The 18715-nt window shown below is 53.0% G+C and overlaps 1 protein-coding gene across 1 annotated transcript; it reads right to left on the bottom strand.

Annotated features, from left to right (window-relative positions):
- Positions 1 to 12977: 12977 nt before the first annotated feature.
- Positions 12978 to 17208, bottom strand: LOC120852317 (beta-lactoglobulin-2-like). The gene is given in 7 exon segments (XM_040225734.1): positions 12978 to 12994; positions 13143 to 13247; positions 14044 to 14157; positions 15798 to 15871; positions 16437 to 16525; positions 16528 to 16602; positions 17113 to 17208. Coding segments are annotated over 7 exon segments (570 nt in total).
- Between the last annotated feature and the right edge of the window lie 1507 nt (positions 17209 to 18715).

Genomic DNA, 18715 nt, shown 5'->3' with positions numbered 1-18715 from the left:
ACATCCACCGGGAACTTCAGGTTGGAATCTTGTTTGGAATCTAGGTCTTTACAGATGTGAGCTGTTCAGGTGAGGCTGGAACGGGGGCTAATCTAATGTCTGGTGTCCTTGGAGAGAAAATGGGGACACGGAGGGGACATGGGGAGAAGGCGTGTGAACATGGAGGCAGAGACTGGACTGAGGCGTCTACGAGATTGGGCTCAAGGGTGCGGCACCAGGAGCTGGAGGTGGCGGCGGGGGGGCAAGGATCCCTCCCTGGAACCTCTGGAGGGAGCTCGGCCTGTTCAACGTCCAGACTGGGACTTCTGATCTCAGAGGGGATGGGGGGCACCCCTGCAGTGAGGAGCCCTTCCCCATAGGTAGCCCCCCGAACACCAGCACGGGTGGTTTGGACACTGGTGTCAGATATGAGAGGCTGTGCCCCCCAGCACCGCTCTGCTCTCAGAACTGGGTGATGCAGGGTGGAGGGAGATCAGCCAGGGAGAAACAAGCGCCCCATTCCCCAGCGAGCTTAGGAAATCAGGGCGCCACCAACCTCGGGACGTCCGAGCTGCAGGGTCTCCCAAGTTCCTGTGAACCGTGACCACAAACCATGCCCTTCAGGGCGAAGCTCTTCATAACTTCCAGGAACCTTCAGCTTCCAGAGAATCCAGAGAGAGAGACGGAAATAAAGCACCTCTGGCCTGGGGCAGCTGGGACTGACCACTGTGGGAGGGAGACTGGGGCAATCTTTTCCAAGTGCTGCCCCAGACAGGGGGACCTGGGAGGGGACCTGGACCCCCGTCGGCTCTCAGCATCTCCTGCCGTCCTGCCAAAACCCCTGCTCTTCAGAAGCAGGTCAGGTCCTGGGCCTGTAAGTGCAGAAGCAAGAAATCACTTCTCAGAATGAAACTGTGGGGCTGGGCAGGGTCAGTGGGCTTTCACACACTCTAGGATGCTGTGCTGCTTGGGGCCCCAGCCCTAGCCCTAGGAAGCAGGCATGAGTCTCACTGGTCGGTGCTGTGTGCCCCCATGCATGTCCAGTAAAATGGACAACCTAGAAGAAACGGACACATTCCTAGACATGTACAATCTCCCAAGACTGAGCCAGGAAGAAATAGAAAATATGAACAGACCAGTTACCAGTAATGAAATTGAATCAATAATTTAAAAAAATTCCCTCAAGCAGGAGTCCAGCACCAGATGTCTTCACAGCTGTATTCCACCAAACTCCTTTTTTCGGTTGTGCTGGGTCTTCCCTGCTGTATGTGGGCTTTCTCTGGTCGTGGCCCGTGGGCACTGCAGTGGTTGCAGCTCAGTAGTTGCAGCTTGGGGGCTTGTTGCCCTGCAGCATGTGGGATCTTATTAATGGTTCCCTGACCAGGGATCAAACCCGCATCCCCTGCATTGGAAGGCGGATTCTCAACCACCGGCTCACCAGGGAAGTCCCCAAACATTTAAAGAACAGTTAATACCTATCCTACTCAAACTATTCCAAAAAATCAAAGAGGAGGAAATGCTTCTAAACTCTCTCTATGAGGCCAGCATCACTCTGATACTAAAACCAGACAAAAACTTTACCAAAAAAAAAAAAAAGAAAAAGAAAATTTTAGGTCAATATCATTGATGAATAGAGATGCAAAAATACCCAACAGAATATTAGCAAAGTGAATTCAAAAATACATTGAAAGCTCATGATTAAGTGAGATTTATCCCAAGGATACAAAGATATCTGCAAATCAATCAATGTGATATACCACATTAACAAATTGAAGAATGGAAATCATTAACAAATCGAAGAATAAAAATCATTAATGAATTGAAGAATAAAAATCATCTCAATAGATGCAGGAAAAACTTTTGACAAAATTCAACATACTTTTATGATAAAAACTCTCAACAAAGTGGGTGTAGAGGGAATAGACCTCCATATAATAAAGGCCACATATGATAAGCCCACAGTAACCATTATAAGTAATGGTGAAAAACTGAAAGCATTTCCTCTAAGATCAGAAAAATAAGATAAGGATGTCCACTCTTTCCACTTTTATTCAATATAGCATTGGGAATCCTAGTCACAGTACTCAGACAAAAAGAAATAAAAGAAATCCAGGTTGGAAAGGAAGACGTAAAAGTGCCACAGTTTGCAGATGACATGACACCTTGTCCTACCATACCATGACATTTTCTTAAGAAAATCCTTAAGATGTCACCAAAAAGCTAATAAGTAAATTCAGTAAAGTAGCAGGATATAAAATTAATACATAGAAATCTGTTGCTTTTCTATACGCTAACAATGAGCTATCAGAAAGGGAAACTAAGGAAATTATCTCATTCACAATTGTATCGGAAGGAATAAAATACTGTGGAATGACTCTAACCAAGGAGGTATAAGACCTGTACTCAGAAAACTGCAATGAAAGAAACTGATAGAAGAAATTGAAGATGATATAGAGGGGGAAAATATATCATGCCCACAGATTTGAAGAGTTAATATTGTTAACGTGACTATACTACCCAGGGACTATATCTGTAGCTTTACAGATTCAACGCGATCCTTATCAAAATGCCAGCATTATTTTTCACAGAACTATTCTAATTCACAGTTCTAAAAATTGTGTGGAGACACTAAAGACCCAAACAGCAGAACATAATCTTGAGAAAGAAGAACAGAGCTGGAGGTATCAGGCTTTATGACTTCAGACTATAGCTCAAAGCTACAGTCACCAAAACAGTATGGTACTGACATGAAAACAGACACAGAGATCAATGTAACAGAATAGAGTCCAAAAATGAACTCAACTATGATGGCTGATTAATCAACAACAAAGGAGGCAAGAATACACAACGAGGAGGACAGTCTCTTCAATAAACAGTGCTGGGAAAACTCTTCTGTTCAGTTCAGTCACTCAGTTGTGCCCGATTCTTTGTGACCCCATGAACCGCAGCATGCCAGGCCTCCCTGTCCATCACCAACTCCCGGAGTTTACCCAAATTCATGTCCATTGAGTCGGTGATGCCATCCAACCATCTCATCCTCTGTCTTCCCCTTCTTCTCCTGCCCTCAATCTTTCCCAGCATCCGGGTCTTTTCTAATGAGTCAGTTCTTTGCATCAGGTGGCCAAAGTATTGGAGTTTCAGCTTCAGCATCAGTCCTTCCAATGACCACTCAGGACTGATCTCCTTTAGGATAGACTGGTTGGATCTCCTTGCAGTCTAAGGGACTCTCATGAGTCTTCTCCAACACCACAGTTCAAAAGCATCAATTCTTTGGCATTCAGCTTTCTTTATAGTCCAACTCTCACATCCATACATGACTACTGGAAAACCCATAGCCTTGACTAGACGGACCTTTGTTGACAAAGTAATGTCTCTGCTTTTTAATATGCTGTCTAAGTTGGTCATAACTTTCCTTCCAAGGAGTAAGCATCTTTTAATTTCATGGCTGCAATCACCATCTGCAGTGATTTTGGACCAAAAAAAAAAAAAAAATAAAGTCAGCCACTGTTTCCACTTTTCCCCATCTATTTGCCATGAAGTGATGGGACCAGATACCATGATCTTAGTTTCCTGAATGTTGAGCTTTAAGCCAACTTTTTCACTCTCCTCTTTCACTTTCAACAAGAGGCTTTTTAGTTCCTCTTCACTTTCTGCCATAAGGGTGGTGTCATCTGTACATCTGAGCTTATTGATATCTCTCCTGGCAATCTTGATTCCAGCTTGTGCTTCTTCTAGCTCAGCATTTCTCATGATGTACGCTGCATATAAGTTAAATAAGTAGGGTGACAATATACAGCCTTGATGTACTCTTTTTCCTATTTGGAACCAGTCTGTTGTTCCATGTCCAGTTCTAACTGTTGCTTCCTGACCTGCATACAGATTTCTCAAGAGGCAGGTCAGGTGGTCTGGTATTCCCATCTCTTTCAGAATTTTCCACAGTTTATTGTGATCCACACAGTCAAAGGCTTTGGCATAGTCAATAAAGCAGAAATAGATGTTTCTCTGGAATTCTCTTGCTTTTTTGATGATCCAGCGGATGTTGGCAATTTGATCTCTGGTTCCTCTGCCTTTTCTAAAACCAGCTTGAACATATGGAAGTTCATGGTTCACATATTGCTGAAGCTTGGCTTGGATAATTTTAAGCATTACTTTACTAGCGTGTGAGATGAGTACAATCGTGAAGCAGTTTGAGCATTCTCTGGCATTATCTTTCTTTGGGATTGGAATGAAAACTGACCCTTTCCAGTCCTGTGGCCACTGCTGAGTTTTCCAAATGTGTGGCATATTGAGCGCAGCACTTTCACAGCATCATCTTTCACGATTTGAAACAGCTCAACTGGAATTCCATCACCTCCACTAGCTTTGTTCATAAGGAAAACTCTTCAGCTGCATGTAAAAGAATCCAACCAGACTACTTTCTAACACTGTATACAAAAATAAACTCAAGATGGATTAAAGACCTAAATGTACACCTGAAGCTAAAACTCCTAGAAGAAAGCGTAGGCAGGACATTCCTTTTAAGGAAGAGGAAACATTTGAGACAGACTTGCAGCACGGACAAGAACTTAACAAGAAGGAATAGAACGAGCAAAGCTAGAGGCAAAAAGGATAATGTGTATTAAAGAAACATGAGATAACCGTGTATATGTTTTGTGTAGATTGAAAGTGAAAGTGAAGTCGCTCAGTCGTGTCCGACTCTTTGTGACCCTGTGGACTGTAGCCTACCACGCTTCTCCGTCCATGGGATTCTCCAGGCAAGAATACTGGAGTGGGTTACCATTTCCTTCTCCAGGGGATCTCCCCGACCCAGGGATCGAACCCAGGCCTCCTGCATTGGAGGCAGACGCTTTAACCTCTGAGCCGCCAAGAAAGCCCTTTGTGTAGATTAGGAGTGAACAAATTAAAATTTTAACTCGGTTTACATTTTTGGAAATCTCAGAAAGTCAGATAAACATTTTGCTTAATTCACTAGACAATAAGCAGCTGTTGGAGATTTTTGAGAAGATTATCTTAGTAAAGATATTTAAGATACATTAGATGAAATATTAAAAACACAATCAGGAATTAAGAGGTCATTGCCCTTGTCTCTCTGGGTCTGACTTCCAGCAGCAATGTGCATGAGGGGAGTTTGGAGCTAACGAGCCGTGACCGGGCCCACAGCAAGACTGAGATTCCGTACACAAGCGTCGGGGCTCAGGATCCTTGTTGATGACAAAGCGCCGGGTGGTGCTGCGCACGCTGAAGCCTGAGCAGCTAAGCAGCAGGTGAGGTCCTGGTCCTGAGTGTGACGGAAGAAGTAGTCAAGAGGGCGCAGATGAGACAGGTGTGTTATCTGAACTGCGAAACCTGAGTGTTTGCAGATGACTCGGTTCTGAGCCTTGCTTAATGGAAGCATCCAAAACAGTGACTGCTTCCTGGGCAACTGTGCTAATTCTCAGAATGGCCTCCTGAAGGTCACCAAAATGCACGTGCCTCAACACACATGGTTTGGATTGGACCTAACAAGTTGGGACTAGACTGAGTGACTTAGAGAGTCATCGTTCCTTCTTCGTCTCCTAATTTCTTAAAAGCACGGTGGGGCTGCTGAGAGAAAACACATAGAACAAGGGAGATGAGATAGAGTTGCTCCAGGTCAGGGCTATGAGCTCATTCATCTCCCAGCAGGGTCTGTGTTTGCGGAAGGAATAGACGCAGGAGTGAATGAGTTAGGAGGACGCATGATTGAGTTTTGATGAAGGTTTGTTTATAGGATTGCAGTTCAAATACATCAGGAAAAATATGGTCAACCGTGTCCTGGGGCAGGGAGGAGTCAACGCCCTCGCCCATGTCCTAATGAAACTGAGCTGGCCCCCATGGGGCCTCCCCAAAATAGGCTTCCCCCATCCCCATGTCCTCCGCCTGCTCTTGTCTGTAATTTAGCCTTCTAAGCTTTCCCGCACTTCCAAAGAGTACATTTAATCAAAGAAGTGAGAAAATACAGAAGAAAGGGAAACAGTCAAACAACTAAATACAGTAATAGCTTAGCCATTAAGCAAAGTCCCCGACATTTAATTCCTCCTCAAGGGCTACGCCAGCCCACTCCAGTGTTCTTGCCTGGAGAATCCCATGGACAGGGGAGCCTGCAGGGCTACAGTCCGCAGGGTCACAAAAGAGTGACAGGACTTAGCGACTAAACAAGGGCTACCGAGAGTATCCTGAGCCATGTCCTGTGAGTTTTTCTGCAGATACTGAGAGCCCCCGCCCCGCCCCACCACCAGGTGGAAGAGGGTAACTATATGCTGCCCACAGACCGGGCGGACCCCAGATCAGGTGGAACTAGAAGGCTGACCATGGTGACTCGCGATGACCTCAACGTTAACCGATAAGAATGTCCACAAGCTGATCAGATACCCTGTAGCCCACATAGCCTGTAGCCCACTTCTCTCTTTGACAAACCCTTCCCTGAAAGCCTTCAGGGAGTTTGGGTCTTCTGAGCACTAGTGGCTTGGACTCCTTGCTTGGCACCTACAGTAAGCATTGCCCTTTTCTTCACCATGACCCTGGCATCAGGAGAGTGGCTTTACTGCGTGTGAGTGAGAGGATCCGAGTTTGGTTTAGTAATGCTAATAATAAAGATTTTTTTAAAAAAAGACTGCAAAATATGTTTCTCTGACTTTTCTACCGCTCCTGGGATCAAACGTAGGCCCAGGTCCAAACCCCCCCAGTCTACCCTGTGGGGTCTATGGCCCTACGTCCAGAAACACGGCCGAGAGCAGGATGGGCGTCTCAGATGAGACAGCCTAACGCAAGGTCTGCTCGGCGCCTCTTTCAGGGAAACACACATTCTGAAACCAGAGTCTCCGCCTTCTCCTTGGGAAATGCAGCAAAGGGTACCACGAAGCTCAGAAGGGAGACTTGGGGAAAAGACTGGTGCCACAGAGCAAGAGATGTGCTTGTGAATCAGCTCTGTGTGACCAGAATTTACAAATACACCCGCTTCACGGAAAGTCTTGAGTGCTTGCTAAGAATATGTCTGGTTGAACGATGTGTTAAATTCTGGGAAACAGCTGTTTTCTAAGCCATTCTCCAGAGCAAAATTATTTAAAAGTAAAAAAGCAGTACGTGAACCGTGAACTTCCTGATGTTCAATCTGGTTTTAGAAAAGGCAGAGGAGCCAGAGATCAAATTGCCAACATCTGCTGGATCATGGAAAAAGCAAGAGAGTTCCAGAAAAACATCTACTCCTGCTTTATTGACTATGCCAAAGCCTTTGACTGTGTGGATCACAATAAACTGTGGAAAATTCTGAAAGAGATGGGAATACCAGACCTCCTGACCTGCCTCTTGAGAAATCTGTATGCAGGTCAGGAAGCAACAGTTAGAACTGGACATGGAACAAAAGATTGGTTCCAAATAGGAAAAAGAGTACGTCAAGGCTATATATTGTCACCCTGCTTATTTAACTTCTATGCAGAGTACATCATGAGAAACGCTGGGCTGGAAGAAGCACAAGCTGGAATCAAGATTGCCAGGAGAAATATCAATAATCTCAGATATGCAGATAACACCACCCTTATGGCAGAAAGTGAAGAAGAACTAAAAAGCCTCTTGATGAAAGTGAAAGAGGAGAGTGAAAAAGTTGGCTTAAAGCTCAACATTCAGGAAACTAAGATCATGGCATCTGGTCCCATCACTTCATGGGAAATAGATGGGGAAACAGTGGAAACAGTGGCAGATTTTATTTTGGGGGGCTCTAAAATCACTGCAGATGGCAACTGCAGCCATAAAATTAAAAGACACTTACTCCTTGGATGCAAAGTTATGACCAACTTAGACAGCATATTAAAAAGCAGAGACAATACTTTGTCAACAAAGGTCTGTCTAGTTAAGCTATGGTTTTTCCAGTAGTCATGTATGGATGTGAGAGTTGGACTGTGAAGAAAGCTGAGCGCTGAAGAATTGATGCTTTTGAACTGTGGTGTTGGAGAAGACTCATGAGCGTCCCTTGGACTGCAAGGAGATCCAACTAGTCCATCCTAAAGGAGATCAGTCCTGAGTGGTCATTGGAAGGACTGATGCTGAAGCTGAAACTCCAATACTTTGGCCACCTGATGCAAAGAACTGACTCATTAGAAAAGACCCTGATGCTGGGAAAGATTGAAGGTGGGAGGAGAAGGGGAAGACAGAGGATGAGATGGCTGGATGGCATCACCGACTCGATGGACATGAGCTTGGGTAAACTCCGAGAGCTGGTGATGGACAGGGAGGCCTGGTGTGCTGCTGTCCATGGGGTTGCAAAGAGTCGGATATGACTGAACGATTGAACTGAACTGAACTGAATAATGCAATTATTACAAGGATAATTATTTTAATTACTACGGCAGGTTTATATAGCAGTGGAGGTTCTTTAGTTTAATAGCTCCTGTAGTAATTCCTTCTGTGGAAAGAACCAGAGGCTGGTAGTAAAGAATATGGCACTTCTTTAAATTGACATCCATATGATATTATTTCTAATATGTTTGACTCGAGCTCTGTCACCTGGAAGGTAAATGCATCTCATTTGAGTTTGATCAGCTGGTGTTTAGAAAGAAAAGACACAACAGTATAAGAAAGCTTGCCTAGAATGTAAGTGGAAAATGTACCCCAGGGCATGAGTAGAAAATAAAATCGCCACTGGATAACAATCCATCGTGACTGTTTTTTCCCCTGCAATGCAAGGATCATCTGATGTTATAAAACGTATTAATGCAATTTACAACCTCAGTAGGTTAAAGAAAAACAATTTAGTTATCTCAAAGCAGAAAACATGTTGGTCAGAGTTTAACAGCAATTCTTGGTTAAAAGCAAAAAGCCAAAACAAAACCTTTTATTTAAATAGAAACAGAAGGGGCTTTCTTTAACCTAATGGAGTGTATAACACGACAATTTCCAGCAAAAATCATTCTTAAAAGTGCTGCCATCCTTAACTTTGTTCCTTTTTTTCCCCTGATTGTTTTCTCTGTTGCTGGTTTTGAATAATTTGCTATTCGTGTCCTGGTGTAGTTTTCTTTAGCTTCCCAGGTGGCTCAGTGCTAAAGATTCTGCCTACCAACGTAAGAGATGCAAGAGATGTGGGCTCGATCCCTGGTTTGGGAAGATCCCCTGGAGAAGGGCATGGCAACCCTCTCCAGTATTCTTGCCTGGAGAATTCCATGGACAGAGGAGCCTGGTGGGCTACAGTCCTCGGGGTTGCACAGAGTCGGACACCGCTGAGCACGCACGCACACACAAAGAATAAACCCAAAGGACAGGGTGAGCGGTCAAGGTTGCTGAGGTGTATTGTATTCACAAGGTTGGTGAACACGTGGGAACTCGAGGAGAGTGATACGCCTGGCACGGACGTTTCTCAACCCTTCCCGTTCCTTGCCCTACACAGCTCTCCCACCTGGCTCTTCCTTAGGTATAATCTTTATAAATCGCCAGTGATCGAGTGAGTAAAATGTTCCTCAGAGCTCTGTGAGCTGCTCTAGCAGATTAATCGAACCCGAGGAGGGGGTCACTGGAACCTTCATCTTCGGCCCGGAGTGGAGTGGTCAGAGTGCCGGTAACAGCTCCAATTGGCATCTGCAGTGGGGTCTGGGGGCAGCCTTGGAGGACAGGGCCCTTCACTTGTAGGGTCTGGAGTATGGGCTATCTTGGTGACTGGTCCATGGTGCAGGGAAGAGGTGTGTCCTGGCATTGGGTGGAGTGTTCTGTATGAGCCAGGCAGACCCTGCTAGTTGGTCGCGCAGTGCAGATTGTCACTGACTGTTTGGTTTTACTCTGTCCCCTCGGTCACTTGCTCGAAGGGGCGGGGATGTTCAGCCCCAGTTCGAATCATAGGTCTGTTCTCTCTCCTCTCAGCTCATCAGCTTTGCTTCTTGTGCTTGGAAGCTCTGATGTTGGGTGTGTACACATCTGGGGAGAAGCAGAGAGAGATGAGTGCTTCCCCGGTGGCTCAGACAGTACACACTGCCTGCAACGTGGGAGACCCAGGTTCAATTCCTGGGCTGGGAAGATCCCCTGGAGAAGGGAATGGCGACCCACTCCAGTATTCTTGACTGGAGAACCCCATGGACAGAGGAGCCTGGAGAGGTGGCAAAGAGTTGGACATAGCACTTACACTACTTTGAGAAATACCAGCGGGGAGACAGGTTCACACCATCTTGTCCAGATTGAAAGTCTGGCCACCCGTGGTCTTTTGGGAAAGTTTCCTATTAAACTCTGCCAGAGTTGGCTCTGCTTGCTTTCAATTGACTATGTTTTTCTTGTGTTTTAAATTAATTCTTAGTTGATTTACACTGTTGTGTTAGTTTCTGCTGTACAGCAAAGTGAACCAGTTATACACGTGCATATACCCACTCTTTTTAAGATTCTTTTCCCATACAGGCAACTGTATTGAGTAGAGTCCCTGTGCTGCACAGTAGGTCCTTATTAGTTATCTGTTTTATATATAGTAGTGTAGATAGCAGTCCCATCTCCCAGTTTATCCCTCCCCTCTCCCCCTGGCAACTATGTTTGTTTTTTCACATCTGTGACTCTATTTCTATCTTGTAAATAAGTTCATTTGTACCGTATTTTTTCAGATTCCGCAAATAAGCGATATCATATGTTTGTCGTCTGCTGACTTCACTTACTATGATCATCTCTAGGTCTATCCATGTTGCTGTGCTACTGCTGCAAAGTCGCTTCAGTCGTGTCCGACTCTGTGCGACCCCATAGACGGCAGCCCACCAGGCTCCGCCGTCCCTGGGATTCTCCAGGCAAGAACACTGGAGTGGGTTGCCATTGCCTTCTCCAGTGCATGAAAGTGAAAAGGGAAAGTGAAGTCACTGAGTCATGTCCAGCTCTCAGTGACCCCATGGACTGCAGCCCACCAGGCTGCTCCGTCGAGGGGATTTTCCAGGCAAGAGGACTGGAGTGGGGTGCCATCGCCATGTTGCTGTAAACGGCATTAATTCGTTATTTTTTATGGCAGCATAATATCCCACTGTATGTATGTACCACATTTTCTTCTTTAAACAAAGCCTTTTATTTTGTACTGGGGGATAGCCGATTAACAACACTGTTATGGTCTCAGGTGAACAGAGAAGGGAGTCAGCCGAACATATACAAGTATCCATTCTCCCCCAAACTCCCCTCCCATCCGGGCTGCCACACAACACGGAGTGGAGCTCCTGGTGCTGTGCAGTAGGTCCTTGCTGGTTATCCATTTTAAACATAGCAGTGTGCACACCACAGCTTCTTTATCCATTCGACGGTCGGGGGTCACTTGGACTGCTGTGTTGCTGGCGGGAGGTACCCACTGGGGAGCTGTCACACCGTCTTGGGCTGGCCCAGACGTCTGGGGAGATGGAGGCCCCACTGGGTGGTGGTGATGGTGGAGAAGGCGGGGTCGCAGGACAGGGGTGGCGGGGCAGCCATGCTGGCCTCTGGTGGTCACGGAGCACTTCCTGTGCGGACGCTGCTCCAGGAGCAGGATGGCTGATTTCTCCCTCCATCCTCACCCAGGGCCCATGGGGTCGCCCCTTCTGCGCACCCCATTTTACAGGTAGGGGACAGACGAGGGGCAGTGATGGCAGGACATCGAGCAGGCTGGCCTGCAGCTCCTGGCAGCACCTGGCCAGGATGGCTGCTGCCCTGGGCGGTCAGAGAAAGGCGCTTCCGTCCTTCCCACCGCCCGGGGGCCGGGTCTTGGCCTGCCTCCTCTTTTCCTGCCTGGGAGCTTTCCTTCTGGAGGGGTTTGGTATCAGCTGAGAGCCGTGGTGTGGAGCCAAATGGCCTGCGGCCTGGTCCAGCCCTGAGCGGGCGTCAGAGCTGGGGGTTACGTGGCTGGACAGTCCGCCCAACCCTGTCCTCCTGCCTCTTGCAGAGAGAAAGAAGCGTCCTCAGTACCGTGCAGGGGCTTAGGAAGCCGAAACGGTGGAACGTTTCTTGCTCCCATTTCTCTCTTGTGGGGCGTGGATCAGCCCGGCCATGGCTCCCGTGGGGAGGGGGCCCTGAGCTCCAAGAGGGCGGGGACAGTGGCCCTGCCTCTTTGATGCTGTCCCTGTGGATGCATCCACAGAGCAGGCTGCAGCCCCTCCCTGCCCTGGAGCTCCAACACCCCCACCTCTGGGGAGGGCAGGAGGGGCCAAGAAATTGATTTTGTTAAGAAACATAAATGAAAATGTATGATTTCCAGGGTGAACATCCCTACCAGCAAACAAGGTTTCTGCAGCCCTGCGATAGTAGAGGTGGGTGAATAGTAAAGGAAAATTGCATCCAACAGCCCCCGGGACAGAGGAGGCTGCGCTGGGGGCTGGGGGGGGGGGCAGATATCACCCTTCCCAGTCGGTCCTGCCGTCACCCTCTGAGCTGTCCCCGCCTCCACCCTCCACCCGTCGTCCAGGAAAGACTCAGAAGGGAGAACACAGGTTTACGCCTTTATTGCTGAAGGAGGAGCGGCCCGGAGCAGGAGGCCCCAGGAGGAGCCTGGAGGGGCCTGGGTCCCAGGAGGGGTGACTGCGGTCCCGGTCCCTCCTTGTCCCCCTGATGGGGGAGGCTGGGTGACGTCGTCTGTCCCCAGAGGAGCCAAGGCTTCCAGGCCCTGAAATGGACATGGGGCTCGCCTGTGATTCCTGGGGCACCTGCCAGACCCTTGCCAGCCTCTCTGTGGCTGGGGCTTCAGGATGGCTCCTCCTCAGGAGAAGGACCCCCCTAGCCTCCCCCTTAGGTACCCACTTCCTGGGCCTCCACCTTGGCCCTTAGCTCTGCTCAGAAGGAGCTGGAGGAGGTCAGCGTGTGAGTGAGGCCAGGACACAGGTCACCCCACAAGAGTGGGCACACGGCCAGCCAGCTCTGCAGTCGCCAGGAGGGACCCCAGCTTCTAGCCATTCCCATGGGGGGTCCCGGGCCTAATGGGGGATCCCAGGCCCCACCAACAGCCCCTACCCCATGTGTGTGCCCAGGACGTGGGGCAGGGCGGGCAGCTTACCCCAGAGGCGCCGGCAGGGGCTCACCTAGACGTGGAACTGCCCTGTAGGGGAGGGAGAGTCATGGGGGGGTCAGGATGGGACTGGATGCCCTGGGACAGAGGGAGCTGAGGAGGGGGCCCCCACGGGGTGCTGCACCCCACCCCCTCCTCCTGGGAGGCCTGGGGAGGGAAGAGGGGCTGCCGAGCTCACCCGTCCCCCGGCGCAGGTCCAGAACCATCTGCACATCCTCCGGCAGCGACACCAGGGCCCCGGCGAATTTCTCCATGGCCTCGTCGTCCACCTCTGGGGTCCTGGCTGTGGGGCGGGGTGTCAGGCCCTGAGTCAGCCCCAGCCCCGAGAGCCCCGAGAGCCCAGAGACCCCGAGGGCTCCACCCGGGCGCAAGCCCAGGAAGGAGGCACCAGTGTGCTGGGGCTCGAGGAGCTTGGTCCTGCCCCGCAAGCCTTGGGCCCCTGCCCGACCCCCTCAGCCCCATTCCTCTTCGCTTCCTCCCTGGGGCGGTGCAGGGGTGTCTGTCTGCACAGTCACGGGAGGAAACGCTACCCCCTGCCCCACTAGCCTGGTCCCCCCCCACCCCGAGCGGGTTGACTTAGGGCCAGGAGCCACGACTGCCCGGTGCCCAAGGCCCCCTTGGGAGCAAAGGCAGCATCACCACTATATTTACTTCGGCCAGAAGGTCGCCCTTTAAAGTTGCTTTCATATCTGAAAGTGTTCTGAAGTCATTAAAAATCTCCTCCTAGAAGACTGCTGGATTAATATTAGCCAGTTCTGCCCACTGGGCAGCGAGGCCCCTCCTCCTGTGGAGAGACGACACTGAGCCTTCTGCCTCAGCCCACTCGCCTGTCCCAGACTTTGTCCCAAGCACTCCGCCCCCTACGTGTCACCTACATCTGACCACCAGCGTCTGGTGCCAAGGCTGGGACCTTGGTTTGCGTGTCCCCTGGGGGCCGGCGAGGTAGACCCCTCCCCTTCCTGCCGCCAGGGGCCGTGAAGGTTGGGGATCTCGAGTGCCCCTTCTTCACAGCTCCACCAAGGGTCCCGTCTTGGTGAGGCTCAGCTCCTCCGGACATGCTCTGCAGGGTCCCCCCGTACCCAGACACTGGCACATCACGCTGCCCTCGTCGGTGGGCGTGGGGCCCTCCATGCTGAAGATCACGTAGCTGCTGTAGTCTGTGTCCAGCATGGAAATCTTCCTTTCCCCGTGATCTGCAAAAGGGGCCGGACTGGAGCCTGAAATCTCTTCTGACTCCCTCCACCGCACCTGTCTGGGGGGCCCAGAGCATCGCCTGGGAGCACCGTTTCCCACGGCAGCCACTGGGCAGGCAGTACCGTCTCCAGACACCGAGTGGACGCCCTCTCTACCGGGTGCAGAAAGCCCACCGCTGTCTGCACTAGTCTGATGGACCCCCAGCCGGGACACTTCCGACAGCATCATCCGGCTGAGACCAGCCCCTCCCGCACTCGGACCGAGATTGGAGACAGCTCTGACACGTTGATGCTACGGCAAAGCTGCTCTGTGTGCCTACCGCCTGCTTGGGCAGACTGCTTCCCGTGTCCTGCACGTGGCGTCCATTCAGTCAGTTATTCGTCCACACCCCCAGGCGCTAAATCCCAGGTGGGCCCCCGCCCTGGGGGTAGGTGCCCGGGTCCATGAGCAATCAACAAATAATTCAGGGTGGAACTTGAGTCTGGGGTGATACATAGGCTGCAAAGAGTGGAGACAGAGGGAGAGTATTTCAAGAGGAAGGGTGGCGATGGCTCTGTCTTTCAGAGGTGGGGGGCCTGGGGGAGCGTGGGGAGACCCTGCATCCTTGGGGTCCTCATCCCGGCTTGACTGGGAGCAGGACGATGATGAGTCCAGACACCTTCCCCAGCAGACCCGAGGTCCTGCAGGCGAGGAGCAGGGGGTCCCCACCACACCCACTGCCTTTCAGAAAGAGGATGGGGGTCCTTCCCTGGTGACTCAGTGGCAAAGAATCCACCTGCCAATGCAGGAGACACGGGTTCGATCCCTGGTCCATGGAGATCCCACAGGCTGCAGAGCAACTAAGCCCGGCACTGTAACTATAAAGCTGTGCTCTAGAGCCCAAGAGCCGCAACTACCGAGCCTATGGGCTGCAACGATGGAAGCCACCTGCCCTAGAGCCCGTGCTCTGCAACGAGAGAAGCCTCTGCACTGCAGCTGGAGAGTAGCCCCGGCTCACCACAACTAGAGAAAAGGCCGTGCCACGAGGAAGACCCGGAGCATCCCAAAATAAATAAATACATGAAATGAAATATATATGAAAAAGAGGATGTGACAAACAGCAGAGGCGAGAGGCCCTGTGGATCGGAGAGAGGGCAGCTGGGCCCTGGCAGGCGGGCTGGATCTGGGGGCCCAGGGGTGCGTCCCAGGGAGGCTTCCAGGGCCGGGGTTGGGGGGTGAGGCCTGGAATGTTCCAGAAGCAGGTTCCAGATTGGAGAGGCAAACGCACAGTGCGCCCGCCCACCGGTCTGGTTTGTTTTGGAGATTTTTAAGGAGGGCAGGCCAGTTAGTGAACAGGGAGGTGGCCACGGGTCTGCCCACCGAACCCACCCCGCAATGTACAGGACGCCTGCCCCCTGGCCTCCACCTTTGCCAAGCAGGCGGTGCCTCCTTTGCAGGAGGGCATGGGGGCCTCAGGCCTTGTCACCCCAAGAATGACCTCAGTGGGGGTCAGGAGGCAGGGCCTGGCGTGCAGCTCTAAGCCACAGACTCGAGCCGACTCCTGATGCCAGGACGGTGAGCACCTCAGAGCGTCAGGCGGGGCTCTGTGTGGACCAGGGCTACCCCGAGGGCACGCGGGGCCCGGGCTGGGGGCACTCACAGTCGACTGTGAAGACAGCAGGGTCCTCGGTCTTCTGGGCCATGAGGGTCTTCTTCACACACTCGTGGTTTTCCCTGAAAAGCCAGGCGGTTGCGGGGGAAGGGGTCATTCGTGTAGCGGGACAGGAGCTGGGCTCCGGGACGTGTCCACAGGGCAGGCGGGCGCCTGGACTGGCCCTCCATGGACCCCCGCAGGCGACCCAGGAGATGGACAGCGGGGCAGGCAGAGCTGACCGGAACCCAGCAGGCCAGCGGCTGGGGGCCAAGGGCCCAGGGCAGCTCAACACTAACCCCGTCCGCAAGGGGCCTGGACACAGCGCTTCCAGGATGCTGGGCTCTTGAGGGCTCAGAATTCCTCAAGTTTCCACCCCACCTCTCTGGGGCAGACGGGACTCCTGGCAGCAGCTGCCCAGGCCCTGATGCCCAGCGTGCTACACACGGGCCTCTCCCCACACCAACCCTAGGGCCACTCCGTGTGATGGCCTTTTTGCCCCATGGCCCTGGGCCAGGCTCCTAGGGGATGGGGACCTCTGAATCCCATTACCCGTCCCTGGGGCCCTGGTCTCACCTACACCCCATCCCCGGGGGGGTCCACAGCTCTGGGGACGGGGAATTCCACGTTGAGCGGGGGAACACCCACCGTTTCTGCAGCAGGATCTCCAGGTCCCCCTCGGGGGTGGGCTTCAACTCCTCCACGTATACTCTCGGGAGGCCGCTCTCGGGGGCCGCTCTCGGGGGCCGCTCTCGGCTTCCAGGAGGAGCACGTCGCTGGCCGCCATGCCCACCGGGTGCCACGTCCCTGCCACCTGGGGAGGGACCTTGAGCTACACTCCGGGGGCGGGCAGGGGGCCCCAGGGGGCCCCGGCCCCACAGTGGGCCCTCTGTCCCACCCCAGCCGGGCCTGGCTGTCTCCTACACAGCCAGGGTTCGCAGGAAGTGTGATACACGCGGGTTCCGGGTGCACCTGGGGACCACCTGTGGTGCGCGGACACGTGGGTGGGAGGGGGGAGGTTCTTGAATATTTGGAACAACCCCTGTCTCTGCCTGCCCCCTGGCTCCTCATTGTCCTAAGTCAGCCCCCATTCAGGGTGTGGACTCTCTGAGGACGAGTCCATCCTGGGACGGAGGGGCAAATGGGAGAGTCTGGGGACCAGGTGGTTGGAGACAAGTCCCTCGAAAGTCTGCGGGACCAGGTGGCGCCCCCAGGACCAGCCTCCTCTGGTCCCACGTTAGATTTCTGCGGTCCAGGCTTTCCTGCCCCCTCTCAGCCCCGGACTCCAGCCCCTGGTGCCCACCCTCCACCCCAGACCCCATACCTTTCTAATGTCCAGGTCCTCCACCGTCTGGGGGATGTGGGCATCCTGGACGCCACAGGTGAGGGCCAGGCCCAGGGCGAGCAGGAGGCACTTCATGGCTGCAGCTAGGGTCACACGTCTGAGCTCAGGAGAGACGGGAAGTCCGAAGCAGCGGGCTTGGGGGCTTATACAGGAGGAGGGCCAGCCGGCCAGCCCGGGCCGGGCCCCCCACCCCCGCCTCGAGGTGCCCCGAATCACCCATGACTCACCCTTGGGGCCACAAGGGCGCTGTCTTCCAGGACAGCACAAGGCCCTCCCTCTGGACTGTGTCACTGCCTTCCATCCGAGGCCGAGCAGGAAGGGCCCCCGTGTCCTGGGCCGCGACGGCTCCCGACAGGCCCTAATCGGGGAGGGTCTGGACTTCGGGTCCAGGCTGGCTGCCAGCATCGGAAACACTTCCTGGGTCAGGTTCTTGGACCGTGACGGGCAAATGAGAGCCAGCACTGAGGACAGGGTATCCTGGAGGGCGGGTCCATGAGTCAGCCAGCGACCAGAGAGCCCGTGCCCGCCAGGACCCAGGGACATGGCCTGGGAGTGGCCATCTGCGCGCACAAAGGGCTTGCGTCCCCGCACTCCTCACGGGTCCGCTGCGTGAGCTGTCCCCGTGGGTGTGTGCCTGGTTTGCACAGCTGCCTGAGTGTGCAAGCCTGGCCCATGTGTGCTCCGTGAGCGGGTGGCCCAAGTGACCCCCACACACACCGCCTTGCTCCCAGTCATCATCCGTGGGAAAGGCCAACATCCCAGTCGAGGTTCGAGTGGTCCAGGGGCACATTCCAGGGGGCAGTGCCAGCTCCCGTGGTCAGAACACACAGGGTGCCCAGATGGCTCTGGCCCAACCTCCACACTGGAAGCTTGCCCCCTTCCAGTGCCACCCTCTCAGGCCGGCTCTCAGTGACCCCAGCGTGGGCAGCCGCCTCCTTCACCCCCACCCCCAGCCCATCCAGGACCTAGGCCTTCTTCCACCTCTTCTACAATGGTGGCATCTTGCAAGGTCTCGAGCCCCCTCTTTGAGCAGGGCCTGCTTCAGGAAGCGCTGGAGCGGGGGGCCCACCGCCCTACTAAATAAGAGCATGTCCCAGAGATGAGAAGCAGAGACTGAGGCAGGCGAGGCTGCTGGAAGATTTATGCAGGGGGGCAGGCCTGGGGGACGCGTGGGGGCAGGAGAAGTGACTGGAGGGGACTGGCACCCCAGGGGATGCAGACAGGCTGGGCTCCCTGAGCACAGAGTGGGGCGTGGGGTGGACCAGCTGAAGTGAAAGGGAGGGCGTTGAGGACCCAGGAGTCCAAGTCCCCAGGTGGAGCTCGCTCCAGGCCCTGGGAGCCTGGCGGGCAGTGAGCACCTCGCTGAGGCTGAAAGCTGCCCCCCTGAACCCCTACACCTGGGCTCCTGGAGCTACGCGGGGAGGGGCCTTTGGGACCTCAGTCCAAATGCAAGAGACGGGGGCGTGAGGGTGGAAGCAGACCAGGGGCCTCCGCCCTACAGATGCCTCCAGGAGCCGAGAGGGGCCGGGCCCAGATTCTCCGCCAGAGCCTCTGAAGGTCCTGCACGGCCCACACGTGGTCA

This window comes from Oryx dammah, unplaced genomic scaffold (assembly GCF_014754425.2).
Source record: "Oryx dammah isolate SB20612 unplaced genomic scaffold, SCBI_Odam_1.1 HiC_scaffold_25, whole genome shotgun sequence".
Classification (NCBI taxonomy): domain Eukaryota; kingdom Metazoa; phylum Chordata; class Mammalia; order Artiodactyla; family Bovidae; genus Oryx; species Oryx dammah.
This window is presented reverse-complemented; position numbering and strand designations above follow the sequence as displayed.